This window comes from Arachis hypogaea, chromosome 14, assembly GCF_003086295.3.
Source record: "Arachis hypogaea cultivar Tifrunner chromosome 14, arahy.Tifrunner.gnm2.J5K5, whole genome shotgun sequence".
NCBI classification, from domain to species: Eukaryota; Viridiplantae; Streptophyta; class Magnoliopsida; order Fabales; family Fabaceae; genus Arachis; species Arachis hypogaea.
The window spans coordinates 105,894,364-105,917,671 of NC_092049.1; the positions used below are offsets into that span (position 1 = coordinate 105,894,364).

The 23,308-nt window shown below is 34.9% G+C and overlaps 2 protein-coding genes across 2 annotated transcripts; one reads left to right on the forward strand and one right to left on the reverse strand.

The window, feature by feature from the left end:
- Positions 1–639: 639 nt before the first annotated feature.
- Positions 640–5,139, reverse strand: LOC140178653 (uncharacterized). The gene is made up of 4 exons (XM_072215863.1): positions 2,928–5,139; positions 2,436–2,774; positions 1,693–2,132; positions 640–822 (listed from the first exon to the last, which is right to left on the reverse strand). The coding sequence occupies exons 1-4, from the start codon at positions 5,137–5,139 to the stop codon at positions 640–642; spliced, it is 3,174 nt and encodes a 1,057-aa protein (XP_072071964.1).
- An 8,653-nt stretch (positions 5,140–13,792) lies between these two features.
- On the forward strand, positions 13,793–14,618 carry LOC140178654 (zinc finger BED domain-containing protein DAYSLEEPER-like). Its single transcript, XM_072215864.1, has 2 exons — positions 13,793–14,327; positions 14,578–14,618. Exons 1-2 carry the CDS (start codon positions 13,793–13,795, stop codon positions 14,616–14,618), a joined length of 576 nt encoding a protein of 191 aa, XP_072071965.1.
- Positions 14,619–23,308: the final 8,690 nt, after the last annotated feature.

The following is a 23,308-nucleotide window of genomic DNA, read 5'->3' on the forward strand; positions in this document are numbered from 1 at the left end:
GACAAATGTTGTTGATTTTTTTTTATTTTTTATAGTGCTCTAATTTTTTAAGTATTTTATTAATTTTTATGATATTTTTATTATTTTTTGTTCATATAAATTCTTTTTTTATCCTTTATTACATTGTATTTATGTTGTGTATGAAATTTTTTATTTTTTTATTTGATTTTATACATATGAATTTTATTTACTTTTTATTATATTTTTTTTTCATATGATATATGTCGTTGGTTTTATGGAATTTTTATTATTTCTTATCTGTATGATTTTTTTTATTTCGTTGATGTACTCTATAAAAAAAAGACAAAATAAATAAAAAATTAATTATAAGTAACAATATAGCCATAAATAATGAAAATTTATAGTTGAAAATAATACTAAATTTATAGAATATTTTTTTTGTTTGAAATTATAAAATTTATAGTATCCTCTTTCATATTTTTATGTTTTATTATATTTATTTTATTTATATGATAAATATTTTTTATATTATTTTTGTTAGTGTTCTGATTTTGTATGCATATAAAAAATTATTTAAATTGATGTCTCTTTTAGTAATTTTTCATCTAAAAGTGATTTTGAGTAGTATAATCCAAACAATATTTATTTTACTATAATCAATTTTGATATAAACATAAATTATGTTATATAGGCACTCACCCTCAACATAAACCGCTGTTGCCTCCAGTAGTTTACGCACAAGTCCCCAAACACATAAACTGCTACTGCCAGTAGCGGTTTATGCACGTTCTCCATCAACAGAAATCGCTGCTGCCTATAGCGGTTTCTGTGTTGCACCCTAACCACGTAATCCGCGGCTACCTATAGCGGATTATGTTCTTCTGTAAACCGCCGATACCAGTAGCGATTTCTATAGAAATATGAAAAAATGCATTTGCTTCTTCGTATTTCAAAAATTGTATTTTCGTAAAATTGGAATCCAAACATTTTATTTACGTAAATTACCCTAATTTATATTTAATTATTTTATCACAGTTTATAACTTTATTAATATAATTTAATTATAATTAACATACTACCATTAATTATCCAAAAAAAATATAATTAAGTATAATTTTAACAACACTGGTATATATTATTAATAAAAGTAACGAAGGAAAGGTATAGCCCACGTCTCTTCACACACATACATACAATGATACAAGGCTAATAGTATTATTTTTTTTTTGTGTCTAAACAAGGAAAGAAACAAAGCAAAAACTATCTTAAATCCGAGCGGATGATTCATTGGAGATCAACACCAGGTTCAGACCAAATAACATGATTAGAGTTACTCTTGGCACCATATTTAGCCATCCAATCCGAAGCTCTATTTGCTTCTCGGGACACCCATTCAACGTGAACAAGCCAAAGACGAGATAAAAGCTACTGAATCTTGAGAACCAAATCTGTTACTTCAGATGAATACCCACTTGTAAGCTCATGCATGATGGGCAGAATGTCAAGGCAATCCGTTTCACATATAATATCCCTCAAACCGCAATCCCAAGCTAAAACCAGCCCCCTCCAAGCAGCAAATAATTCACATCTGATTATAGACCAAGGGGAAATGCTTCCAGAGCAGCCCGAGATCTAATCTCCCTTAGAATCTCTAATAATACACCCAAATCCCGCTAAATTTGAATCCATATACAAGCTTGCATCACAATTAACTTTAAAACCATTGCCTACCGGTGGTTCCCAACACAGGCAATTTCGGAGAGACCTAAAGGCATTGCTTCGATTCCTGTAAAGTTGTAAGTTCTTGGCGGTAATTTTGGCCAAGGCAACAACCTTATGGTCTGTCCAAGGGTTGTCAGTGTTGAATATGTCATTGCACCTATGTCTCCATACCCACCAAAGCCCTGCACCAAAGGACGCCTCATTGTTAGCCAAGGCCTTCCGAAACCACTCTTCAAGAGCAGTACCAGCCGTCGAGTCCAGTATACTAGGATCCAACATATACCAGATTACCATTGATCGTTCACAGTCTCTAAGGCAATGCTCCATAGTCTCCTGTGCCTTGTTACATCGCTTACACATATCTGAAGAAGCTAAATGCCGCTTGAATCGAAAGGTCTCAGTTGGTAGAGCATCATGTAAGCTAAGCCACATAGTAAATTTGAACTTCTCTGGAATGTTTGTGTTCCACAACCAGTTCCAATTACTGTTGGCATTCCAATTTAATGTTTTCTTTAATAACCATTTGTAACCCTCCCTTGCACTATACTTTTTTGTTGCTGCAGGCCACCACTCCCACTGTGGCTCCAACTCAGTCAAACTAGGATATCTCAGACCACAAATAAACTGCTTAATCTCATGCGGAATAGGCGTGGTAAGACTATCAACTTCCCAAGACACCCCTTTCCACAAGTCAGCCACCATGAAATCTGATTCAGAAATATGTATATAAGGGACAAGGTTGCAAAGCTTACCAAAAGGAGTCCACTCATCATACCAAACTGATTTGTGGACATCTCCAATATTCCAATGAAGCCCTTCCTTGAGATGCTCATAGGCACTAACAATGTTCTTCCAGGTAGCCGATGAAGAATTTCTACTGTTTCTGTTCATACCAGATTGATTCCTGAGATATTTATGCTTCAGAACCTGCACCCATAACTTCTCACTATTATTTAGACAATCCCATACCAACTTTCCCATAAGCGCCATGTTAGCACAGGAAGTATCCCTAATACCCAATCCTCCTGCCTTTTTAGGAGTTATGGCGACCTCCCACCTGACCAGAGGCAGCCCTTTTCCAGTCTCTTGGCCTTTCCACAAGAATTGTCTCATCAAGGAATCAATTTTATTACATGCATACTTCGGGAGAAGAGAAATTTGCATTTCATAAACTGGGATAGAGGCCATAACCGATTTAACAAGACAAAGCCTCCCTGCCTTATTCAGTAGGCGTCCTTTCCAACTGGAGAGCTTTCTCGAAATTTTTTCAATAATCTCCTGAGCCGTCTTCCTGGAAGCTCTGGCATGACCGATGTTAATTCCCAGGTATTTACCCAAATCATTGCAGAACCGGATGTTAGAGACCCCTGAGAGAACCTCTTTTCTCCTCTCTGACACCCTCTTGGAACACTGGGCCTTTGACTTATGAAGATTTACCTTTAAACCTGACGCTCTAGAAAACAAGTCCAAACAATGCATGACCTCTATTACTTGAGCTTTTGATGCCTTACAGAAAAGCAAAAGATCATCTGCAAACATCAAATGAGAGAGTCGTGGTCCATTCCTAGAAACCGCAACTGGGTTCCACAAACCTTGGGAAACTCTATGAGAGATAAAACAGGCAAGCATTTCCATACAGAGTACAAAAAGATAAGGAGACATAGGATCTCCTTGCCTTAACCCTCTCTTCGGATTGAAATTTTGGAGCCTGTTCCCATTCCACAAAACTGCCAACGAAGAGGAAGTCACACAATTCAATATAAGATTAATGGTAGCCTTTGGAAACCCAAACCGGACCAAAGTAGCTTCCAGAAAACGCCAGTCTACCCTGTCATAAGCTTTTTCCAAATCAATCTTGAATGCCATGGTCCCTTTTCGAGACTTGGTGTTCCTCATGAAGTGCATAATCTCTTGAGCAATGATAATATTCTCTGTGGTTCCTCTTCCTGGAATGAACCCTCCTTGCAAAGGACCAATGATCTCCGACAGGAAAGGTCTGAACCTGTTAACTAGAACCTTTGTGACAATTTTATAAATTACATTACATAAGCTAATAGGCCGAAACTCCCGTAAGGAAGAGGGAACTTCCACTTTAGGAATTAGAACAATGAGAGTATCAAAAATAGCCGCATTCAGTGGCTCACCCTCAAAGGCTCGCTTGACCAGTCCACACACATCGTTGCTAAGAGAGTCCCAGTACTCTTTGTAGAAAATTGCTTGAAATCCATCTGGCCCTGGGGCTTTAAATGAACTCATGGTCATCACAGCTCTTTTAACCTCTTCAGACGTCACCGGTTCCACTAACTTTTGACAAGCCTCAGTACTAAGAGACGGGTAAGGAAAAGGCCCCATGGCATCCAGGTTAATATCCTCCCTTGTAGAAAAGAGCTTTTGAAAGAAAGAATTTGCCGCCATTTCTAGAGTCGTAGTCTCCGTGGCCCAAGACCCATCCTCCAAAAATAACCCATGAATTTTGTTCCTCTTTCTCCTGATAACTGTCTGCAGATGAAAAAAATTTGTATTTCTGTCTCCACATCTCACCCATTGTTCTCTAGATTTTTGATACCACAACAACTCTTCTTGAAGAAGGACATCATTCAGTTCCTGATGCAAAACTTGCTCTTTGATCCTAAGCTGTTGATCCTCCCGACTTTCCAGAGTAATCTGAACGTCATTCAAAAGCCTCTCCAACTCCCTTTTCTTAACAAAAATATTGCCAAAAACCTTTTTATTGAAGCTAGTTGCATCTTTTTGAACCTCCAACAAACATTTGACTACATCCGGAGCTCCTCTATTCCAAGCTGTATCAACAACATTCCTAAAAAGAGGATGAGTCATCCACGCAGCCTGGAATCTGAATGGACGATGGCCCTTGGTAGCCCTCTTTTCCATCTTACACCTAGTGAATAATGGGCAATGATCAGAGTGAAGGCGCGCCAGCACCTCAGTATAAGCCTCCGGAAATATTAGTCGCCAGTCCTGGTTGATGACTGCTCTATCAAGCTTCTTGGCCACCTGCACCCCACCTTTCACCTTCCTATACCAAGTGAATCTTCTCCCAATAGCCCCCATATCAAACAGCCCACAATCCTCCAATGTTTCCGTAAATTGTTCTGCTCTGGCAAGTCTAAATTGCCCCCCTCTAACTTCACTCTGCAATAGAACATCATTAAAGTCCCCTAACACAATCCAAGGTCCGTGGATCATATTAGCAATCATTGTCAAGTCACCCCACAGTTCTTTACGCCGATGTATATGCGGATTAGCATACACCGCACTGCAGTAACTAGATGTATTGCCCATAGTGATTTCAAAACTGATACATTGATCAACTACATCCAATACTCTCACAGAAATATTTGAATTAGAACATAGAACCCAGATACCCCCACTATGACCATTAGCCTCAACAATACCAACACCCTGGTAACCTAGATTATTCCAAAAAGATTTCATCCTCTCGAAAGCAATATGGGTTTCAAACAGAATGAAAAAAGTAGGATGAAATTTATTCGCTAACTCCTTACTATGAACCCGGGCCAATTTATTAGAGGCACCTCTAATATTCCAAAATAGAAAGCTTAAATCTAAATAATCCATAAAACAATTTGTATTGTAAAAGGACCAACCTCAGCTGAAGTCCCTAACGAGATGATGAAGATCCACCATCATATCCCCCTGAGCCTTGCTTGTCCTTGTCCGGTTGTTGCCCGGTTTGTATGTGTCCCTCCACTGACAACCCTTCCAATTTGCCAATTTGCTGCTTGCTGGTGTCGCCAAGGCAGTCCGGAGTCGACGGCGAATTCTGCAAAGAAGAAGGGCGCAACCTCTTGTGTCCATTTTTGATAATGGCAGTGAAAGTCGGCACCGCAACGGAGACAGCTTTGCCTTTCACCCCTTGCTGTTTGGAAGATGACATGCGTGCCTTAGATCCGCTAACCGACCCGGTCTTCACCCCTGATTCGGCTCCTCTCATACGTAGCCCAAAGTCACGGTTCTGGTCCAATTTCTGATTTGAGCACACCGGCATTTTATCTTTAGATGTTTGTTGGGCTTTGTTTGATTGACTCAATTTTTCTCTCCTTTTACCGCTGACTTTGGTCCAGCCAGCCTCATTTTCCAAATGTTGGGACCCCACTTCCTTCCCATGCAACGTATCATCTAATTCCTTCCCAATTTCTGCAACTATCACTGACTCTTTGGGATTGCATCCAAATTCAAAAATTTTCTCTTTTGAGGCTTCCTGTGGCTGCACCACCTGGGCCGCCGTCTCGGTTACTGATGTTTCCTTTCGATCCACCCTTTTCGAATCTATTGGGGTCATTCTGCAGTCAGTTGCTGGATGCCCGAAACAATTGCACTTGTCACAAATAAGGTGTAAGCATTCATACTCCACCTTATATTCAAACTCATCGACAATCACACTCTGGACCACCGGCAAACCAAGATTAATTTGCACGCAAGCCCGAGCAAATTTTCCCCTTTCCGCCAACTTAGTAGCCAGATCCACCTTGACTGGTCTTCCCACAGCAGAAGCGATTCTCATCATGGCTTTATCCTGATAGTACCATATGCTCAAACCAGATATTCGAATCCAAACCATAGTCTCCCCGAAAGTGTCCTCACAAGGTTTAAAATCCGGTATCCATGGCTTGACCGCAATATAGTGACCGAAGATCATCCATGGCCCCCCTAGTAAAACCTTCTCTCGATCGTCCATGCGATCAAATTTAACTAGAAAGTACCCAAAACCCACATCCAAGATTTCATATCCACCGGTGATCCTCCATACCCCTTTCAATTTGTGAAACATGGCCATGTAACTAAGGTTTTTTCCAAGAACCTTAATCACAATTGCTTCCTTGTATGGTTCAGAAAGGATGTTCCTAGCCTCTTTGGAGAAGCAAACTCTTGGAGGCATAGGATCTCCTTGTTTTTCAGTGACCACTGCCATGGAATCCCCATCTAGAGCTTCAGCCCGATTTATCCCTGTGGCTACCGTAGAACCAATAACCTTGTCACGGAACGAAATCTTGGAAGTCACCCTGGAACTAAGGTCGCCCTTACTTGATCCCTCCTTCACACCTGATGCAAACCCTCCCACACTCTCCCCCTTATCTCTTTCGATGGCATGGCCATCTTCTTCACCGTGTTTCACCCTCAAACACTCTCTCCCGCTCTCTCCTTCTCTCATTCTCTCTGAGTACGGAGTACGTACTCTTTCTCTGCTAAGATTTTTTAGCTAATAGTATTATTATTATTATAATAATAATTAATGACTTAAAATAATTAATTTTATATTCAAAAATAAAAAAAATCTAATTTTCATTAATACTAATATTATTATAATAATAAATAAATAACATTAATTTATTAACACTGACATTCAATAACACATACATACGGCTAATTAGTTATTTATTTAACTAATTATATTATTATAATTATAATTATTATATCCAAAAATTTAAAAAATTAATTATAATAAATGGCGTTAATTATATAATATAACAATAATTAATTAATTAATACAACTTAAAAATAACCTATTTTCATTAACACATAACTAATATAATTATAATAACAATTAATTTATTAACTATTCAAAATATGCTCAATTTATTTCAGAAAAACCACATAATTATATTTAACTTCTAATAATAATTAATAAAATATAAATATATTTAAAATAATATTTTAATAATTATTATTAAATACACTAAATATATATTTTTAATGTATAAATTTATGTTAACAACATTAACTAGATTCAAAAATACATAACATAATATTTTTAAATACTATAAATCCATATGTTAATTATTATTTAATTGCTATAAATAATATTAATCTATAACATTATCACTATTAACTTTTGTTAAATCATAAAATTGAAAAATAATTACTTATATAATTAGGATGATTAAAATAATTAATAATTTAAAGTTCAGGACCATCTATATCTTTTATTTGAATTTTCTAGACATTGTTTTTTTTTTTACTGGCAAAGTTTCTTGAAAGAAAAGTTAATGGAGGGAGAGGGATTTTTTGTTATTGTGAGTGTGTGAAAAGAAAAGTGCCTCTGGTGAGGGTGTGAGAGTAAAATCAGCAACGAATAAAAGAGGCAGGAGAGAGTGAAAGACAGCTTAGTGAGTTGTATGCACAACAGATTCCATTAATATATAAATTGAATGGTTTGATTTGTGTACCTTAGTCGATCGTCCGATTTTTTTTCCCTAATAATACAGACAGCGATTTGTGTTTAGTCTGTATGTCTACAACAATATTAAATACGCAGCAGTCCACCAATAACCCTATATTACACTATTCTTATTTCCATTTCAAAATTTGAAAAGGGTGATCCCAAATACATAAGTGGCTGCAGTTTATATAGGATTCTGTTTGATTTAATTTTTAAATTTAGTTTGAAATGAAATGTGTGCATTGGATTGAATTATGGGGTCAATCACAATGAATTAAACATATTATTTTTGTGTAACACATAACATAATTAACATTAAAGTATTTTTTAGTAAAAATAATAAACTAAAACAAATTAGTAAAATAACTAATCAATACAGTAGAGACTTTATTAGGAGGATTATTGCCCATTAAAAAAGCAAACATGGCTAACTTGTCAATCATTATATTTAGAGTAAAGTATCGTTTTTGTTCCCAACGTTTGGGATAAGTCCTATTTGTGTCCCTAATGTTTAAATCGTCCTATTTATATCCTTAACGTTTATAAAAGTGATTCAATGTTATCCTACTATCAATTATACTAACAAATCAGATTATATTTTTCAATTATTCTCACTTGAATGTATTCATTATCAATTAGGTCTCACTTGGATGTGGTCGATTTTAATATTATACCTACTATTTGTGTTTAGATTCAATTATATCCCTAGAAAAGTGAATTATGTAAATGTTGTAGGAATTAGTTTCAACATTTGATGAGCTATTTTTTGGAGTAGATCATCGATTCTATCCCAAACATTTGTATTCTAACTTCAATAAGAGATTTTTAAAACTCAAATTAAAGCATTCATGATGTGTAATTGACGGCAGGATAACATTGAATCACTTTTACAAACGTTAGGGATACAAATAGGACGATTTAAACGTTAGGGACACAAATAGGATTTACCCCAAACGTTGGGGACAAAAACGATACTTTACTCTTATATTTATCATTCTGGACACGTGTGACATGGAAATAGTCCAAGGACACTATAGTAAAGCCCATATATATTTCATAAGCAACTTCATTTACCTTCTGTGAGTGAATTCTTGTGAAACTAGGCACTATGATTTGAAAAATCTAAATTGATTAAGTTTCAATAACAAAAAACCTAAATCCTTTATTCCAGTAGTACAATCATATATAACCCTATGAAGAGAGCACCCAACTATAATTTTAGCACATTTAAAGCTAGGCTTTCTAAAATGAAACCAACATTCCAATCTCTATTTGAGTTTTAAACTGCATCCCCAAACTGAAACTTAGCTGTCATCCACATTAAGCTTGACAGAATCAACTTTCAACCCATTAAAATTATTCTTTTAATTAGCGAAACGAAAACTCACCTTATCTATTAGAATATTATGCGATTTGAATTGGATAAAGGTTTATTATAAATTACTCAAAATAAAATTATTTGTCATAAAGCGAAAAAAAAATCAAGATAAACAATCATTATAATGGATAGTTATTAATATTTAAACTTCTTTATCTTTTTACTAATTAATATTGAATATTATAAAATATTTTTATACTTTATTGTCAATACTCTATACATTATTTAAAATAAAATTGGGTGGTATACACAATGTATTATCATATGTATACCTAAACCGCAAGAGAACTGCAGTTACGTAACCAAGTCCGCAAAGAGATACATTATTTTTTGTCCTTCAGAATTTTCTTCTACGTTGAAAGCGAACCAAATTTTGGATAATGATTTGGTTGAGTATATTTATTAATAACAATACTATGAATTATATTATTCGTTAAAAAACTGCAGATCACATCAATCTTACAATCATCAAAGTGTAACAAAATCTCTAAATGGTCTAAATTTGGATGTATTTATAATGTGAAAAAACTGTTCTACACTAGAATTCAATTATTAAAAGAAAAAGTATATGGTACTAATATATTATCTGTTAATTTATTATCAATAATAATTAATTATTATATTTTAAACACATATATAAAGAAACACATCCAAAAAATATATTTAAAAAGATATTTTTATTAAACACAGTCATAAAAAGACATTTTTATTAGATACATCCACAAATACACTTCCATTAAACACAATTATATATAAGAATTGGTAGAAGTTGACAAAAATACTGTTAGTAACGTAACGAAATTGTAAAAGAAAAGAAGTATCACCAATCAAATTAAATAATGATGATGTAAATAGATCAATTCTATTTTGCTGACGTAGTATTATACAATAAATGTTTGTATAATATTTTAATATGTATACCAGCGGTGCATACACATTAAATCTCATCTTCCTTTTCCTTTTTTTTTTTTTGCCGAATAATTCATCATTTTATTTGATTTTTGGTAACTTCGATAAGGTATCGAATCAAATTTGTATTAAGATTACAGTTCAAAAAATAGATACAATTCTTCTGAAAAAAAGTGTACTCAACCCAAAAATTATTTAGTATTTATATCGAAAATGCTCAATAATATTAAACCGTGACAAATAACATAAAGAATTACAATAAAAAAAATAAACAAAATAAATAAAAAATTTTAGATGAGTAGGAAAGTAAAATTGAAATTAAAAAAGTAAAATAATAATAAAATATTAAAAGCAAAGAAATGAATTAAAATAAAAAAACAAAAGAAAATAAAATAAAAATGGACTCCAGACAGTTATATGCACTTGCATTTCATGATTCCCTTAACATGAGTGTGACTTGAATTTTTTTAGAGATTTGTGTAATGGTGAACTGTTCAAATTGAAGTCACTCCACTCTTCTAACCTTCTCTTATATGCAAAATGCTCTTCTCTTGACACGATCTATCTTTCTCCTTTTACTCAAACTTTCACAATCCACGACTTTATTGTCTTGACCGTGAAGGACCTTGTCCTCCAAGGTGGACACCCCACGTCTTTATTTTTACAATGGTCTTCAAGTTCCACGTTCTGCATAGTACTTCTAGATGAAATCACGTGCAAGTATAAACTTTTGACCCTAGTCCAACTCGACTCACCTCATAATCAATGGTCTGTTTTTTTATAGTTGAGTCCTTACTCCGTCAAAACTTCGACCACGCATGATCAACTGGCTTCATCTCAAATCTTTTCGACTCAACTCACCTGAGTTAGTAGACACGCTATAGTCAAATTTCGTGACAGATTGAAATATGCACTAACAAATTATTCCTTAAAATTTATTTTTTCAGGAGTTGAAATGACAAGTTTTATCTGCTCACGTGCCAGTCATGTGCCAATTTTAAATTTTAGAATTTAAAAAGACAGTTACACTGTTTCTAAAACGGTTTGCACATTTTTCTGAGAATGTGTAACGTCTTTCCTGAACTTTTAATGGGCTTTGAAATTAAAAACTGGCCACCTTCCTTCAACAGGTATTGTTACCTCATCATTTTCACCATTTACTTTTTATGTCTTTAGAAAATAATTCGTTTCTTCTAAGGGTGTTTAGATTCAAAACAGTAAAAAAAAATGCAAACTGCACCAATTCAAACCGAAACCCGAAACAAACTGCTTAATTTTGCATTTTTTTAGATTCTGAATTAGTTTTATTACGGTTTGATTCAGTTTGTGATTTCATTCTACATAACCAAACTGAACCGCATACAATAACAATAACAATAATAATAATAAGACCCTTAGTCCTTAGTTCCTTATTGTATTGGCTTACTCCCTTAGGATAGTGTCGCACACATTCCATTTTCCCTAAACAATTACACAAAACCTAACCTAAAGAAACCCTCTCTTCACACTTTAGTCTCTTGTATTCGTATCTCACACTTCACTTACTCTCACCGTCACACGTCAATGCTGTTCGCCGCCTCCTCTTCTCAATGATGTCCTTCGTTGTCTCCTCTTCTTAGTGACGCTGCTGCCGTTTCCTCTTTGGTGACGTCGTTCGTCGTCTCCTCTTCTCGGTGACGCTATTGCTGTCTCCTTTTTTCGGAATGTTTTTACTTGTTTTTATTTAATTTTGTTTTGTTCTGGAGAGATTTGTTCTTGTTTTTGTTAAATTTTGTGTTAAATTTTTTGTTGTTCTTGTTATTTTTGACAATTTGTTTTTGTTGATTAAATTTTGTTAAACTTTGTATTAAATTAATTATTTTGTCCTTGTTGATTGAATTCTATTTTTTTTATCTTTTGCAGATTTTATATTTGTTTAGTTGATTTTAGCTTTCAATTTGAATGTCAACAATATTAGCTTTATATCCTGAGGTAATATTTTTATTTTGTAATGTGTATGTTGGTAACAAACTAATAATTCAATATGTTGATTAATTGAGAAAAATATTAAAATAACATAAACTGATTAACTATTCTTTGTTATCACAAGATGTTCAAAGCAGTGAGTCTGGATTTACCAGTATTACTCCGCCACTTTTGAATCAGTTAGATCTTCGAGACAGTCAGAGTCAATGCCGCCGCCACAGCCATCAAAGGCAGACATAGAGGCAAACGTCATCGCTGCCACTGCTGCTCCCACGCAATGATTGGAACAATGAAAGAACTAGATCTAAGAGGAGGAGAGGCAAAGCAAATGTTGCTGATGAGTCACCTAATCCTGGCCAATCTGAGGAACTAGGTACCGGTAATACTAAAAAACCTATTAGATATAGATCTTGGACTTGGGAGCATTTTAAAAAAGATGAAAGTGATCCCAAACCTAGGGCTATATGTAACTGGTGTGGAGCATCTTATGCGACTGATTCACATAAAAATGGTACTAGCAATCTTAAAAGTCACTTGTTGAGTTATTGTAGAAAATTTTTAAAAGATTCACTTGATCCCACACAAAAAACACTTGTTATGCAGCAACTTAAAAAAGAAGAAGAAAATGGGCTGGGTAATTGTTTGACTTTTGTATCATTTGATCCTGATTTATGTAGACAAGCCATTGCTAGAATAATAATCGTAGATGAGTTGCCTTTTAGATTTGTCGAAGGGGAGGGGTTTCATTATTTCATGAGTGTTTTGCAGTCAAAACTCCGAATTTTGGGAAGGATTTTAGTTGCTAGGGATTGTTGAAACTTGTTCATGAATGAAAAACATAAGTTGAAGAGTGTCTTTATAAACTCAAATCAAAGTATGTGTTTGCCCACTGATTGTTGGATTTCTGTACAAAATCTAAACTATCTTTGTCTCACTGCATATTTTTTTTTATCAAGATTGAAAGTTGCAAAAGAAAATTTTTAACTTTTGTCTCATCAAGAATAATAAAAGTGAAACAATTGGTAGGAAGATAAAAAAAAAATATCTTTTAAATTAGGAAATAAGTAGAGAGTATTTAGCATTACAGTTGATAATGCTAGTTCAAATGATGTTATCATTTGTTATTTAAAAGGTAGAATGGAGGTTTTGAATTCATATCCTTTAAAAGGTGAACATTAGGTATTATGCTCATATCTTGAACTTGGTGGTGAATGATGGTTTGAAGGATATGCATTCTTCAATTAGAAAAATTAGGAATAATGTTAGATATGTCTGTGCTTCTCCTACTCGCATGGATAGGTTTAAAAGTTGTATTAAAGAGGCTAGGATCCAAGACTGATTTTGTATGCAATTAGATGTCCTTACTAGGTGGAATTCCACTTACATAATGCTTGATAGTACTTTAAAATTCCAAAAGGCCTTTAAGAAATTAAGTGAAAAGGATGCTGAGTTTGTAATGATGCAAGGGGGCATTCTAAAGAATGAAGATTAGGATAATACAAGATGCTTTGTGAGATTTTTAAAGATTTTTTTCGATGTAACCAAAAAAGTCTCGGGTTCTACATTTGTCCTCTTCGTCATATTTTTATCACTTTTGTTCAAATCTTAGTTTTTTGAAGACTTGGGCTGATAGTAATGACATATTACTTAAATGTATGGCTACAAAAATGAAGGCTAAGTATGATAAATATTGGGGTAACTTGAAAAACATGAATATGATAATTTTTGTTGCTGTGGTACTTGACCCTAGATACAAAATTAAGTTTATTGAGTGGAGTTTTCAAAAGTTGTTTAAGAAGGAGGATGCTGATTTTTTATGTGGTAAGGTGAAGGAAGTATTCAATGACTTGTTTAACAGCTATAGGGTTGCTCTTAATAGTGATCAAGCACACCAATCTGCACACCACAGCCAAGATGTGGATATGAATGATAATGCCTTTGATGATGTTTGCTTTGCAGTAGCATTTAAAAATGATATACAAGCAAGTGAGAGTGCCAACACAAATGAAGTGGATTTGTATTTTATGGAGTCCTTGGAAAAATCAGTTTATCCAAGTAATTTTGACATTTTAACTTGGTGGAAAGTAAACTCTAATAATTACAAATATCTTGTTCTTAGTCAAATTGCGAGGGATATTCTAGCTATGCCTGTGTCAACGATTACTTTTGAATCCGCCTTTAGCACTAGAGGTAAAGTACTTAATTAATATAGGAGTTCTCTTACCCCAAAAATGGTTGAAGTTTTTATTTATGCACAAAATTGGTTTCGAGCCAATTCATTGCTAATTGACCTTGAGGAGTCTTTTGAAGAATTTGAAAAACTTGAGAAAGGTAATATTTTTTATAATTATGTTTTATTTTATCTACATATATTGATTAACTTTACTACTTGATAATATGTTTAAGTTACTAATATTTATTTGATTATATTTTATTGTAGAACTTGAGCCAATTCCTCAACTAATAGACGAAGAAGACTGATAATGAATCTGATTAGTGATCAATGCTTCACCTCTCAACTTGAAGTTTTTTATGCTATGTTTTTATTAAGACTTGTATGCTATTTAATTTTGTGTTGTTGAGACTTGTTTTTAGGCTGAATAATTATTATTTTATCAAGACTTATTGAATTTATTGGATTGCTAGACAGGTTACTTTATAATGTTTATGGGATTTACTTTTTATTATTATGTTGGCTTGTTGGACAAGTTACTTTATAATGTTCATAGGATTATTAGTACTTTAGTAGTGTGCATTTATACTATGTCAGGCAGCATTAATTTGTAAACTAAGTTATTATTTTTTATTTAAAAATCGCAAATCCAAAACCATCCAAAGCCCTTGTAATCGGATTGGATTTCTAAAAAAAGTTCATCCAATCCAAACTGTACCAAACATAAAATAAGTGTTCGAATCGGATGACTTTTTTTCTTAAAATCGGACCAAACCGTACTGTAAACACCCCTACTTTCTTCTTCGAAAGCTCTTTCAACCATTTCTATCATCTCCATTCTTATGGATTCACAATCAGTCCATCAACAATCTTCCTTGTCTTCTGTTACTGCTGCCTCTTCCACTTCTGTGACTGTTGCTGGCTTGCTGCTACTACTACTTCCACCATTACTCCTACAACCATGGCCTCCGCTTCTTTCTCTTTTCCGGCCATTACAGTATTACAGCAGCCTTTGCATCTGGTGTGGCAACAACTACTCAGCTACCCCCCACCCCCACATTGTGAAGAAGACGATGATGTTCAAATTATCCCTCTTCTTTTTTTGGTGGCTGACATGGCATAATTCTACAATGAAGATAGGAGCTTGAGAGCCCCTAATCCGGACATTGAAACTGTTGTCCTTTGGAGGAGCCAGGTATTTCTTCCTTTCAAGGTTACTGGCCGCTTATATTCCTTTTTAGGACCTTTTTCTACTCAAGAACAAGTTGAATCTGTCTTTTCTTTCTTTCCATCTCCCCCCTGAACATCTCCCTATAATTTTCTGCAAAAACATTAGGGCTTCTTATTTTTCTAGTCGGGTCTTTAAGACTATCCCTCCAAAGGAATCTAGTTCCCTTCTTTCAACTTAGATGTCGAGGTTGGCCCCGACCTACAAACTACATGAAAATCACTAGGGATTGTTTCTGCTCTCAAACTAGCCAGCTTTGACCTTTCTTATACTGCTCCCCTCTTAGGGGCCAGTTTATATTCTTGGTGCCCTGTTACTAATAACTTCCATTTTTCTTATGGGATGATGGGTCCTACTTTAATGGAAGTTTCTGCTTTGACTGGCATAGCTCCCGACGGGGAGTGTGTGTCATGGGCTACCGAATATCCTGATGATATTTTTGACATCAATTTTGACTCGACTTCTGTGTCAGAATTTATTCAAAATAATATGGGATCCGAGGGAGATCCCGCGACCGATAGTGAGCATGTGGCCTTTTTGCTTTCATGGCTTAATGCCTTTGTTTTTTGTCCTAAATCTATTGAAATTCAAAAAAATAATTATTTATCACTAGCCATCATGCTTCATTATAAAAAGCATGTCGACCTTCCTTCTTTGATTTTAGGTCAAATATATGAAACACTCTCCTTAGTGGTTGGTAAGATTCGACGCGGTGAATTATCGACTAATCGCTTTGGTCCCATTTGAGTTGTAAACCTATGGTTGAAGGCTGTTCTTAAACCTCGACTGATAGATTCTTCTTTTGACATTCCTAAAGCTCAACTTGATGGTATTCGACTATCTCTTCTCTCTTGATCGAAACAAAAAAAATGTCTGCCATAAATGTTTTTCGTCACTTTGTTACTCTTCTTCTTGAGATCAAAATTGTGACAACACTTCTTATTACCCAAATCCATTCACTCATCGTCAAAGTGCAATTGGGTACCTTAATTACTTCATCAGTCCCAAACCTGAAAATCAATATATTGTCGATGATTTGTTGTCTAAAACACTTACTCCTCAAATTCTTCCTGTGGGAGTTTTCACGTGAGTCGACAATGGCCTTAAAGAAGAAACTAGTCACTTACTCCCTCAATTCGTGTCACAGCAATTTGGTTTGGCCCAAGCATTGCCTTCCCCACTCTCCCTCGACTCTGAGACCCAAATAGTACACTATGAGGTGTCAAGACTAGAAGAGTTTGACCAAATTCTTGACTTGAATCTCCAAAGAGTGAGCATTCAGTACCAAAGGTTCAACCTCACTCGTTGTTTCCTTTCAACACCTGCCTTCCATAAGTGGTGGTCGACCTACTATACTTCTTATTGCTTTTCAACTGAACAAGTCCTTTCTAATTTGGTTCTTCCTGCTGCGGCGTCAAAGAAAACTAAAGGTGAGCATGTCGATGAAATTGTTAAGTTCAAAAAATATTATAAGGTAAAATGACATTTCAAAAAGGTAAAGTATGTTTTCAATAAGGCCTTTGAAGTGTGAGAAAAGAAGAAGAGAACACATTTTATAAATTTCTCGACTGTTATTCAAAGCTTTGGCTTGAGATCCTTATGTTCGGAAAAAACACTTTATGCGACCATTTAAGTTTCCTTCTTTTCCTAATGCCCCTTTTGGACTTGCTAATTGACTACCTGGCCTTCCTAAAGGAGCCTTAGGAGTGAATTACTGACTCCAAAGAAAAGACCCAAGAACATTGGGTATAAACACTACCGGTTCCTTCTACTATCCAAGGACCAATGATAAAATACATGGTTGAATGAGTATCATTGGATATACTCCAATATATTCTTCAAAAGGAACACAATTCTCGATTGCCTTAATCAACCTTTGGAGGATATCAACAACAATGTTAACCTAAAGATTTGACTACTCGATGCTCTCAGTTTTTCGGAAAAAAAAAATTCCAACTGAGATTCACACAAATCTAGGGGTCTTTATTGGGGATATATATAATCATATCTCTACATCTAAAGTTGCTGAGGAATACTTAAACAAATCGATTGAGGCACTGGTCAATCATGACACCCAATTGAAGAAATGTGATATGGCTAAGTCTCAAATTGAAGAAGTTTTATTAGACAGTCAAGCTATAAAGAGAAAACCTTAGCATCAAGAATTGATATTCTTGAGAAAGAATTAGCTGAGTTAAAGGCTAGCAAAGGAAAAATTGTAGTAACTAACTCGACTATGACACTTCGAATTCAAAAAATACATAATGTTTATGATTCTAAAACCCCATGTCATCCTGCCATAGTCGAAGTAGTAACTCAAGCCACTAAAGTTTAAGGTGAAGTTTTTGAAGCTTCTGTCGTTCTGGGTTAAAAAAAAGAGGACTTGAAGCTTAAGTTTAGGACTTTGTTTTAATTTTCATTTTGTATTTTGGTTAATGTTTTATATGAATGTTCACCTTTTATTCTAATAAGAATGATATGATTTGAGATATTTTTCATTTATGTGCCCAATCTGTCGATTATCTTTTATATCTCTTAACTCATACGCATTACCATCAAATACCTTTTCGACCTTAAAAGGTTCTTCCCATAATGGTGACAATTTTCCTTTAACTTGCTCAATGGGAAGGATTAATTTTAAAACGTTCTTCCCAAAATGGTGACCATTTTCCTTTAACTCAGTGGGAAGGATTAATTTTAAAACTAAGTCATCGACTGCAAATTTTTTAGTCTTGACTTTCTTGTTGTATGACTTAGCTCTAGATTCTTTCTATCAAATCATTCTATCTAATGCAATTAGTCGAGATTGATCTAATCCATCCAATTCATCCATCATACTCGGCCAATATTGTTTGACAGGCAAATCATTCTGTTTTGCCACTCTAATAGTTTGTAAATTTATAACAAGTGGTAAAATAACTTATAACCATAAACTAACTCATAAGGTGTCGATCCTGTAACCTCTTTAGGTGAACACATATATGCTCACAATACTTGGCTCAAATTGTTATGCCAGTTTCGAGGTTGTCTCCCTATATGCTTTTTAATCAAACTTATAAGAATTTTATTGATGGCTTCAACTTGACCATTAGCATGTGCATAGTAGGGAGTCGAGTATACTATCTTAATGCCTTGTGATTCAGCAAACCCCTTTATTTATCGACCTGTACACATAGTTCCTTAATCTATGGTCAAGGTCTAGGAAATACCGAATCTATAAATGATCGATTCCTCAATAAAATCAATTATCTTGACTTGGGTAACTTCCTTCATAGGCACAACTTCCACCCACTTTGTAAATTAGTCGACTGCCACCAAAATAAATTTATGTCCCTTAGTCAAATAAGGGTGAATATTTCCTATTAAGTTGAGAGCCCACCCTCTAAATGGTCAGAGCTTGATTATAGCATGTAAATCGGAAGTAGGGACTCTTTGAATAGGTGCATGTCTTTGGCATTGATCACAATATCGAGCAAATTCAACACAATCCTTAATCATTGAAGGACAATACAACCCTTGTCGACGTAAGATCCAGTGCATTTTTTGACCCGACTGGTGAGCTCCACAAATACCTTCATGTATCTCAGTCATAGCCAGATGAGTGATGAGCGGATAATTTATACGCTTTTTGGCATTGTTTTTAGTATATTTTTAGTAGAATCTAGTTACTTTTAGGGATGTTTTTAATAGATTTTATGTTAAATTCATATTTCTGGACTTTACTATGAGTTTGTGTGTTTTTCTGTAATTTCAGGTATTTTCTGACTGAAATTGAGGGACTTGAGCAAAAATCAGATTCAGAGGTTGAAGAAGGACTGCTGATGTTGTTGGATTCTGACCTCCCTGCACTCAAAGTGGATTTTCTGGAGCTACAGAACTCGAAATGGCGCTCTTCTAATTGCGTTGGAAAGTAGACATCCAGGGCTTTCCAGCAATATATAATAGTCCATACTTTGGCCAAGAATTGACGATGTAAACTGGCGTTCAACGCCAGCCTTCTGCCCAAATCTGGCGTCCAGCGCCAGAAAAGGATCCAAAACCAGAGTTGAACGCCCAAACTGGCACAGAAACTGGCGTTCAACTCCACAAATGGCCTCTGCACGTGCAACACTCAGGCTCAGCCCAAACACACACCAAGTGGGCCCCGGAAGTGGATTTATGCATCAATTACTTACTCATGTAAACCCTAGTAGCTAGTTTATTATAAATAGGACCTTTTACTATTGTATTAGGCATCTTTGGATTACCTTATGATCCTTTGATCACGTTTCAGGGGGCTGGCCATCTCGGCCATGCCTGGACCTTCACTTATATATTTTTAACGGTAGAGTTTCTACACTCCATAGATTAAGGTGTGGAGCTCTGCTGTTCCTCAAAGATTAATGCAAGTACTACTGTTTTCTATTCAATTCTTCTTATTTCGCTTCTAAGATATCCATTCGCACCCAAGAACATGATGAAGGTGATGATTATGTGTGACGCTCATCATCCTTCTCCCTTATGAACGCGTGCCTGACAAACACTTCCGTTCTACATGAAATAAGCTAGAATGAATATCTCTTAGATCTCCTAACCGGAATCTTCGTGGCGTAAGCTAGAATGATGGCGGCATTCAAGAGAATCCGAAAAGTATAAACCTTGTCTGTGGTATTCCGAGTAGGATTCAATGACTGAATGACTGTGACGAGCTTCAAACTCGCGAGTGCTGGGCGTTAGTAACAGACGCAAAAGGAAGGTGAATCCTATTCCAGCATGATCGAGAACCGACAGATGATTGGCCGTGCTGTGACAGAGCATGTGAGCATATCTTTCACTGAGAGGAGGGGATGTAGCCACTGACAACGGTGATGCCCTTGCATACAGCCAGCCGTGGAAAGGAGTAAGACTGATTGGATGAAGATAGCAGGAAAGCAGAGGTTCAGAAGAACGAAAAGTATCTCCATTCGCTTGTCTGAAATTCCTACCAATGAATTACATAAGTATCTCTATCCCTATTTTACTATATAATATTTGAAAACACCATTATCACTTTATATCTGCCTGACTGAGATTTACAAGGTGACCATAGCTTGCTTCATACCAACAATCTCCGTGGGATTCGACCCTTACTCACGTAAGGTATTACTTGGACGACCCAGTGCACTTGCTGGTTAGTTGTATCGAAGTTGTGACAATTATGAATTAAGATCAGAGCACCAAGCTTTGGAGCCATTACCAGGGATTATTCGAACCTGGAGATCACAATTTCGTGCACCAAGTTTTTGGCGCCGTTGCCGGGGATTGTTTGAGTTTTCGGCAAGCTTTTGGTCCGGTAACATCAGTGCCAAGTTTGATCCGGCAACAGCACCAAGTTTTTGGCGCCGTTGCCGGGGATTGTTCGAGTTTGGACAACTGACGGTTCATCTTGTTGCTCAGATTAGGTAATTTTCTTTTTGTTTTGTTTTCAAAAAAAAATGTTTTCAAAAATAAATTATTCTATAGCTTCAAAATTTTTAAGAATGAATTCTAGTGTTTCATGAAGCATGTTGAAGCCTGGCTGGCTGTAAAGCCATGTCTCAATTCTTATACTCAAGAAAAGAGCTTCTTTATCTTTCTTAGCCAATTGGCTATTGAATGTAAGGAATGTCAGGCGTGTCATGTCTAAGTTACATACTAAAGCTTGGCTGGCTATCAAGCCATGCCTGACCCTTTGATTGGAGCTTTAGAGCATAAGATTCCTGGAATTCATATTAAAAATTTTGAATCCTTATTTTTCTTTTTTCTAAATAATTTTCGAAAAAAAAAATTAAATAAAAATAAAAATACAAAAAAAATTAGAAAATCATAAAAATCAAAAATATTTTGTGGTTCTTGTTTGAGTCTTGAGTCATATCATAAGTTTGGTGTCATCTGCATGTGCATCTTGCATTTTTCGAAAATTTCATGCATTCATGGTGTTCTTCATGATCTTCAAGTTGTTCTTGGTAAGTCTTCTTGTTTGATCTTGATGATTTTTTGTTTTGTGTCTTTTCATGTTTATCATATGCATTCTTGAATTCTTAGTGCCTAAGCATTAAAGAATTCTAAGTTTGGTGTCTTGCATGTTTTCTTTGCATTAAAAATTTTTTCAAAATTGTGTCTATGATGTTCATCTTGACATTCATAGTGTTCTTGGTGTTCATCTTGACATTCATAGCATGCTTGCATGCATCACATGTTTTGATCTAAAAATTTCATGCATTGCATAATTTTCATGTTTTTCATAAAAATATCAAAAATCAAAAAAATATCTTTCCCTTTTTCTCTCATCAAATTCGAAAATTTGGATTGACTTTTTCAAAAAATTTTAAAATCAAGTTGTTTCTTAAGAGTCAAATCAAATTTTCAATTTGAAAATCTTATCTTTTTCAAAATCTTTTTCAAAAATCAAATCTTTTTCAAAATTCTTGGTTATTTTCGAAAAATTCAAAAAATTAATTTTCAAAAATCTTTTTCTTATTTTATATCATAATTTTCGAAAATAACATAATCAATTAATGTTTTGATTCAAAAATTTGATGTTTGTTACTTACTTGTTAAGAAAGATTCAAACTTTAAGTTCTAGAATCATATCTTGTGATTTCTTGTGAATCAAGTCATTAATTGTGATTTTAAAAATCAAATCTTTTTCAAAACTAATTTCTATCATATCTTTTCAAAAATATCTTCTCATCTTATCCTTTTCAAAAATTTGATTTTCAAAATATCTTTTCTAACTTCCTAACTTCTTATCTTGTCAAAATTAATTTTCAAAAATTGTTTCAACTAACTAACTAACTTTTTGTTTGTTTCTTAACTTTTTCAAAACTACCTAACTAACTCTCTCTCTCTAATTTTCGAAAATATCTTCCCCCCTTTTCAAAATTTCTTTTTTTATTTATTAATTATTTTAATTTTTAAATCTTAATTTTCGAAAATTACTAACATTTTTCAAAAACTATTTTTAAAAATCACTAACTCTTTTTCAAAAATTGCTTTCGAAAATTCACTCCCCCCTCTCATCTTCTTCTATTTGTTTATTGATGAACTAACATCTTTTCTTCACATCACTCACTAAATTCGAACCCCCTCTTCCATCTGTGTTCGAATTTCCTCTTCTTCTCTTCTTCTACTCACACAGGGATCCCTATACTGTGGTATAAAGGATCTCTATTATTATTATTATTATTTTTCTATGCCCTCTTCTTTGTCATATGAGCAGGAGCAAGGATAAGAACATTCTTGTGAAAGCAGATCCAGAACCTGAAAGGACTCTGAAAAGAAAATTAAGAGAAGCTAAAATACAACAATCCAGAGATAACCTTTCAGAAATTTTCGAACAGGAAGAGGAGATGGCAGCCGAAAATAATAATAATGTTCATGATCATGTGGAGTCACAAAATAAACAAAAAAAAAATTGAAAACGGAATCAAAAACAGCAGAAGAAAAATCACACCCTGGAGGAAGCATCTGCCTGGCGTTCAACGCCAGAACAGAGCATGGTTCTGGCGCTGAACGCCCAAATGGGCAGCATCCTGGCGCTGAACGCCCAGAACAAGCATGGTTCTGGCGTTCAACGCCAGAAATGGCAACAAATGGGCGCTGAACGCCCAAAATGGCCACCAACCTGGCGCTGAACGCCCAGAGTTGTGTGCAAGGGCATTTTACATGCCTAATTTGGTGCAGGGATGTAAATGCCTTGACACCTCAGGATCTGTGGACCCCACAGGATCACCTCAGGATCTGTGAACCCCACAGGATCTCCACCTTACC